This window comes from Oncorhynchus keta, unplaced genomic scaffold, assembly GCF_023373465.1.
Source record: "Oncorhynchus keta strain PuntledgeMale-10-30-2019 unplaced genomic scaffold, Oket_V2 Un_contig_26091_pilon_pilon, whole genome shotgun sequence".
Taxonomy (NCBI): domain Eukaryota; kingdom Metazoa; phylum Chordata; class Actinopteri; order Salmoniformes; family Salmonidae; genus Oncorhynchus; species Oncorhynchus keta.
Genome location: NW_026284777.1, coordinates 60,001 through 67,752, shown reverse-complemented (window position 1 = coordinate 67,752; position 7,752 = coordinate 60,001). Strand labels below are relative to the sequence as shown.

Sequence of the window (7,752 nt, the reverse complement as noted above, 5' to 3'; positions counted from 1 at the left end):
AGGTCCAATTTCTTTTTTAAATCTCAATATCAAATAATTAAGTGCTGTAATTGTTTTCAATTAAAATGGTAATAAAAAACAAAAATCACTTCTTAACAAATAATTTATCGGTTTGTTATTGTCTGAGAGGTTTGGAACTCTTTCTTATTGGTCTATTAACTAATTTCCCGCTTGGTGATGTCACCAGGCAGGCCAAAACTCCATCCTAGAACAACTAGCAGAAACTTCAGTCGGCTCTTACACTAAAATGGCATTATCATAATTTTCACAATTTCACAATATTATTCCAGCCTAGTGTGGAAATATATATAAAACACAAGAACATCTCGATTTACTGCACTGGGCCTGTAAGTATATTGGCATTTCCTTTCAAATAAAGTTGGATTCGATTTGAATGGCCGCCTGTCACTCACCAGACTGAGGAAGATGAGGATGAGCTGGATGACATCGGTGTAGGCTACAGAGTAGAGTCCTCCCAGTAGAGTGTAGACGATGGCCACCACAGAGCTGATACAGATGGAGTAGACATAGGGCAGGTCAGAATCACACTCATAGTGCCACCTGCAGCACACAGGGAGGGCAACGGAACACTGAGCTACGGAACACTGAGCCACGGAACACTGAGCTACGGAACACTCAGAACACTGAGCTACGGAACACTGAGCCACGGAACACTGAGCTACGGAACACTGAGCTACGGAACACTGAGCTACGGAACACTCAGAACACTGAGCTACGGAACACTGAGCTACGGAACACTGAGCTACGGAACACTGAGCTACGGAACACTGAGCTACGGAACACTGAGCTACGGAACACTGAGCTACGGAACACTCAGAACACTGAGCTACGGAACACTGAGCTACGGAACACTGAGCTACGGAACACTCAGAACACTGAGCTGGAACACTGACGGAACACTGAGCTACGGAACACTGAGCTACGGAACACTGAGCTACGGAACACTGAGCTACGGAACACTGAGCTACGGAACACTGAGCTACGGAACACTCAGAACACTGAGCTACGGAACACTGAGCTACGGAACACTGAGCCACGGAACACTGAGCTACGGAACACTCAGAACACTGAGCTACGGAACACTGAGCTACAGAACACATTAGCTGATAACCAATTTGTAAGTCGCTCTGGATAAGAGCGTCTGCTAAATGACTTAAATGTAAATGTAAATAACCTACTGCTGTATAGATGAACCACTCTGCTTCTCCTTCTGGAGACTAAATGCTGGTTCTAATACTGCATAAATGTACTGCAAATACTAAAGTAATATCCTAGAAACAGTGGTGAGCCTGGTCAAGTACAGTATGATACTTTTCTATTGCTATATACTATTAACAGTACATATTATAAATGTCACTTTTTTATATACATACAGTTGAAGTCGGAAGTTTACATACACCTTAGCCAAGTACATTTAAACTCAGTTTTCATCATTCCTGACATTTAATCCTTGTAAAAACTCCCTGTATTAGGTCAATTAGGATCACCACTTTATTTTAATTAAGAATGTGAAATGTCAGAATAATAGTAGAGAAAATTATTTATTTCAGCTTTGATTTCTTTCATCACATTCCCAGTGAGTCAGGTGTTTACATACATTCAATTAGTATTTGGTAGCATTGCCTTTTAAATGGTTTAACTTGGGTCAAACGTTTCAGGTAGCCTTCCACAAGCTTCCCACAATAAGTTGGGTGAATTTTGGCCCATTCCTCCTGACAGAGCTCGTGTAACTGAGTCAGGTTTGCAGGCCTCCTTGCTCAGGGCTTGTGATGGCCCTGAGCAAGTATGCTTGGGGTCATTGTCCATTTGGAAGACCCATTTGCGAACAAGCTTTAACTTCCTGACTGATGTCTTGAGATGTTGCTTCAATATATATAATTTTCCAACCTCATGATTCCATCTCCTGCAGCAAAGCACCCCCACAACATGATGCTGCCACCCCCGTGCTTCACGGTTGGGATGGTGTTCTTCGGCTTGCAAGCCTCCACCCTTCTTCCTCCAAACTTATCGATGGTCATTATGGCCAAACAGTTTCATCAGAGCAGAGGACATTTCTCCAAAAGTCCGATCTTTGTCCCCATGTGTAGTTGCAAACCGTAGACTGGCTTTTTATAGCTGTTTTGGAGCAGTGGCTTCTTCCTTGCTGAGTGGCCTTTCAGGTTATGTCGATATAGGACTCGTTTTACTGTGGATATAGATACTTTTGTACCTGTTTCCTCCAGCATCTTCACAAGGTCCTTTGCTGTTGTTCTGGGATTGATTTGCACTTTACACACCAAAGTACGTTCATCTCTAAGAGACAGAACACATCTCCTTCCTGAGCGGTATGACGGCTGCGTGGTCCCATGCTGTTTATACTTGTGTACTATTGTTTGTACAGATGAACGTGGTACCTTCAGGCGTTTGGAAATTGCTCCCAAGGATGAACCAGACTCGTGGAGGTCTACAATTTCTTTCCTGATGTCTTGGTTGATTTCTTTTAATTTTCGCATGATGGCAAAACGATGTCAATTAGCCTATCAGAAGCTTCTAAAGCCATGACAACATTTTCTGGAATTTTCCAAGCTGTTTAAAGGCACAGTCCACTTAGTGTATGTAAACATCTGACCCACTGGAATCTGGAGTCTGTAAACAATTGTTGGAAAAATGACTTGTGTCATGCACAAAGTAGATGTCCTAACCAACTTGCCAAAACTATAGTTTGTTAACAAGACATTTGTGGAGCGGTTGAAAAACTAGTATTAATGACTCCTGTCTAAGTATATGTAAACTCCCGACTTCAACTGTACATACTGTCTGTCCATGATGCAACCGAAGAGCAATGGTCAAGCAACAGGACAAAATGTATATTTTAAACCGAAGAAAGCAAAACTGTTCATATCGGAAGAAGCCTACTGAGTCTCTGAGTTGCTTCTCTCACTCGAAGATTCATCATAAATCACCATCATCAGGTTACATCACCGCTATTAAGAACTAAGGAACTAAAGAATATTAAATAATAATAATAATGCACAAATAAATATTTTAAAAAATAAAATAAATAGAGAAAAGAATGAATGAATCAATCAATAAGTAGATAAACATGAGTAAATCCAGGTCTACCTCTCTCCAATCAGGGCCAGGGTCAGCTCGGCCCCGCCCCGCCCAGCTCGGCCCCGCCCAGCTCGGCCCCGCCCACCCAGCTCGGCCCCGCCCCGCCCGCCTGGCCAAGACGCATCTACGACCTTAAACAGAAAAGTGTCAGATCGCCACATCGCTGACTACTAGGTTTTTCAGCCTGCCTGTGACCTTTTGACCTCTGCTCTTGACCTTGACTTGAACTTCACCCCATATATTTAAATGTTTGACGAGGAGTATCTCTTTTTTATATTTTCTTTAGCCCCTTCAGAGATTGTGTGTGTGTGTGTGTGTGTGTGTGGGTGGGGGTGTGTGTGTGTGTGTCGAGGGTTGGAGAACATACTGTACTGCAGGACCAGTTGGTTACCTAGGCAACATTCAAACGTTGTGTCAGTTGGTCATTCTAGGTCCACAGTAAAACATTGAATCAGTTGGTTACCTAGGCTGACCAGCGTCCTAGCGACCCACAGGACGTCTGCAATGAGCGCTGGGAAGATGAGCAGGCTGCTCAGGACGTTGCCATACTTTATCTGGAACGGATCCATCATGGTCACATACTTGTTTTCCCTCATTGGCTTGGCAAAGAAAAAACCACCTGCATCAGAAAGGAGAGAAAAGAGAGAGAGGAGGAGGGGATGGAGGGGGAGAGAGGAGGAGGGGGGATGGAGGGGGAGAGAGAGGAGGAGAGGGGGATGGGGGGGGAGGAGGGGGATGGAGGGGGAGAGAGAGGAGGGGGATGGAGGGGGATGGAGGGGGAGAGAGGAGGAGGGGGATGGAGGGGGAGAGAGGAGGAGGGGGATGGAGGGGGAGAGAGAGGAGGAGGGGGATAGAGGGGGGAGAGAGAGGAGGAGGGGGATAGAGGGGGAGAGAGAGAGAGGAGGGGGGATGGAGGGGGTATGGGGATGGGGGAGGGAGGAGTATGGGGATGGGGGGAGGAGGAGTATGGGGATGGGGGAGAGAGAGGAGGAAGGGGATAGAGGGTGAGAGAGAGGAGTATGGGGATGGGGGAAGAGAGAGGAGGAGGGGGAGAGAGAGAGGAGGAGGGGGATAGAGGGTGAGAGAGAGCGAGGGATGGAGGGGGACAGGAGGGGGATAAAGGGGGGAGAGAGAGGAAGAGGTGGATGGAGGGGAGAGAGATGAGGATGATGGAGGGAGAGAGAGGGGAGGGGGATGGAGAGGGGAGGAGAGAGGAGGGGGATGGAGGGGGAAGAGAGAGGAGGGGGATGGAGGGGGAGGAGAGAGGAAGGGGATGGAGGGGAGGAGAGAGGAGGGGGATGGAGGGGGAAGAGAGAGGAGGGGGATGGAGGGGGAGGAGAGAGGAGGGGATGGAGGGGGAGGAGAGAGGATGGGGATGGAGGGGGAAGAGAGAGAGAGGAGAGAAAGGAAGAGGGGGAGAGAGAGGAAGAGGGGGATGGAGGGGGAGCGAGAGGAAGAGGGGGATGGGGGGGAGAGAGAGGAGGAGGGGGAGAGAGAGGAGGAGGGGGATAGAGGGTGAGAGAGAGGCGTATGGGGATGGGGGAAGAGAGAGGAGGAGGGGGAGAGAGAGGTGGAGGGGGATAGAGGGTGAGAGAGAGCGAGGGATGGAGGGGGACAGGAGGGGGATAAAGGGGGGGAGAGAGAGGAAGAGGTGGATGGAGGGGAGAGAGATGAGGAGGACGGCGGGAGAGAGAGAGGAGGGGGATGGAGGGGGAAGAGAGAGGAGGGGGATGGAGGGGGAAGAGAGAGAGAGGAGAGAGAGAGGAAGAAGGGGAGAGAGAGGAAGAGGGGGATGGAGGGGGAAGAGAGAGGAGGGGGATGGAGGGGGAAGAGAGAGAGAGGAGAGAGAGGAAGAAGGGGAGAGAGAGGAAGAGGGGGATGGAGGGGGAAGAGAGAGGAGGGGGATGGAGGGGGAAGAGAGAGAGGAGAGAGAGGAAGAGGGGGAGAGAGAGGAAGAGGGGGATGGAGGGGGAGAGAGAGGAAGCAAGGGATGGAGGGGGAGAGAGAGGAAGAGGGGGACGGAGGGGGAGAGAGAGGAAGAGGGGGACCGAGGGAGAGAGAGAGGGAAGAGGGGGATGGAGGGGGAGAGAGAGGAAGAGGGGGACGGAGGGGAGAGAGAGAGGAAGAGGGGGATGGAGGGGGAGAGAGAGGAAGAGGGGGATGGAGGGGGAGAGAGAGGAAGAGGGAGACGGAGGGGAGAGAGAGAGAAGAGGGGGGATGGAGGGAGGAAGAGGGGATGGAGGTGGGGAGAGAGAGGAAGAGGGGGACGGAGGGAGGAAGAGGGGATGGAGGTGGGGAGAGAGAGGAAGAGGGGGACGGAGGGAGGAAGAGGGGATGGAGGTGGGGAGAGAGAGGAAGAGGGGGACGGAGGGAGGAAGAGGGGATGGAGGTGGGGAGAGAGAGGAAGAGGGGGACGGAGGGAGGAAGAGGGGATGGAGGTGGGGAGAGAGAGGAAGAGGGGGACGGAGGGGGGAAGAGGGGAGGGAGGTGGGGAGAGAGAGGAAGAGGGGGACGGAGGGAGGAAGAGGGGATGGAGGTGGGGAGAGAGAGGAAGAGGGGATGGAGGGAGGAAGAGGGGATGGAGGTGGGGAGAGAGAGGAAGAGGGGATGGAGGGAGGAAGAGGGGATGGAGGTGGGGGAGGGAGAGAGAGAAGAGGGGATGGAGGGAGGAAGAGGGGATGGAGGTGGGGAGAGAGAGGAAGAGGGGATGGAGGGAGGAAGAGGGGATGGAGGTGGGGAGAGAGAGGAAGAGGGGATGGAGGGAGGAGAAGAGGGGATGGAGGTGGGGAGAGAGAGGAAGAGGGGATGGAGGGAGGAAGAGGGGATGGAGGTGGGGAGAGAGAGGAAGAGGGGATGGAGGGAGGAAGAGGGGATGGAGGTGGGGAGAGAGAGGAAGAGGGGATGGAGGGAGGAAGAGGGGATGGAGGTGGGGAGAGAGAGGAAGAGGGGATGGAGGGAGGAAGAGGGGATGGAGGTGGGGAGAGAGAGGAGGAGGAGGAAGGGGGATAATAAAACATAGGAAACTTAAAACAAACAGGTGTTGACCTCTGATAACACAACACCTGTTTCTGTTCTGTTATTAGTGGATAAACAATGGATCCAAACAACACCAAGGGGATCATGTTACGTTTCCTGATTTCCAATCAGAGCTACGTTTGACAAAACGCTAGACACACACACACACACACACACACACACACACACACACACACACACACACACACACACACACACACACACACACACACACACACACACACACACACACACACACACACACACACACACACACACAGGGAGAAACACATAAACCCTTGCTCCCCACCACTCAACCCATAGCCCATAACTATGACAAATCATTTCCCTCTCACTTTACGACTGTGTTCTTTAGTTGGTTACGTGCAGCTGTTTCATTCCTGTGTGTGTGTGTGTGTGTGTGTGTGTGTGTGTGTGTGTGTGTGTGTGTGTGTGTGTGTGTGTGTGTGTGTGTGTGTGTGTGTGTGTGTGTGTGTGTGTGTGTGTGTGTGTGTGTGTGTGTGCGCGTGTGTGTGTGTGTGTGCATGGAGGACACTCACGGCCCAGTTGGGAGCATTCTGCTCCAGCGATCCAGTTACGTTCCAAATGGCACCCTATTCCCTGTAGTTTGACCAGGGCCCAGAGGGGAGTAGGGTGTAGTTTGATCAGGGCCCATAGGGGAGTAGGGTGTAGTTTGACCAGGGCCCAGAGGGGAGTAGGGTGTAGTTTCACCAGGGCCCATAGGGGAGTAGGGTGTAGTTTGATCAGGGCCCATAGGGGAGTAGGGTGTAGTTTGACCAGGGCCCAGAGGGGAGTAGCGTGTAGTTTGACCAGGGCCCAGAGGGGAGTAGGGTGTAGTTTGACCAGGGCCCAGAGGGGAGTAGGGTGTAGTTTGATCAGGGCCCATAGGGGAGTAGGGTGGAGTTTGACCAGGGCCTAGAGGGAAGTAGGGTGTAGTTTGATCAGGGCCCATAGGGGAGTAGGGTGTAGTTTGTCCAGGACCCAGAGGGGAGTAGGGTGTAGTTTGACCAGGGCCCAGAGGGGAGTAGGGTGTAGTTTGACCAGGGCCCAGAGGGGAGTAGGGTGTAGTTTGAACATGGTCCATAGGGGAATAGGGTGTAGTTTGAACAGCGCCCGTAGGGGAGTAGGGTGTAGTTTGACCAGGGCCCAGAGGGGAATAGGGTGTAGTTTGAACATGGCCCATAGGGGAGTAGGGTGTAGTTTGACCATGGCCCAGAGGGGAGTAGGGTGTAGTTTCACCAGGGTCCAGAGGGGAGTAGGGTGTAGTTTGACCAGGGCCCAGAGGGGAGTAGGGTGTAGTTTGACCAGGGCCCATAGGGGAGTAGGGTGTAGTTTGACCAGGGCCCAGAGGGGTGTAGGGTGTAGTTTGACCAGGGCCCATAGGGGAGTAGGGTGTAGTTTCACCAGGGTCCAGAGGGGAGTAGGGTGTAGTTTGACCAGGACCCAGAGGGGGTTTAGGGTGTCGTTTGAACAGGGACCATGGAGGAGCAGGGTGTAGTTTGGCCAGGGCCCAGTGGAGAGTAGGGTATATAGTGCACTACTTTAGACCAGAGCCCTATTCCCTATATAGTCCACTACTTTAGACCAGGGCCCTATTCCCTA

The 7,752-nt window shown here is 51.5% G+C and overlaps 1 protein-coding gene across 1 annotated transcript in view; it reads right to left on the bottom strand.

The window, feature by feature from the left end:
- Positions 1–457: 457 nt before the first annotated feature.
- Positions 458–7,752, bottom strand: part of LOC127922512 (high-affinity choline transporter 1-like) — a 35,845-nt gene continuing 28,550 nt past the window's right edge. The window contains exons 4-5 of the mRNA XM_052506376.1: positions 3,578–3,733; positions 458–561 (exon numbers count right to left, since the gene is read on the bottom strand). Coding sequence (XP_052362336.1) covers positions 458–561; positions 3,578–3,733 — 260 coding nt within the window. The remainder of the gene's footprint in view (positions 562–3,577; positions 3,734–7,752) is intronic.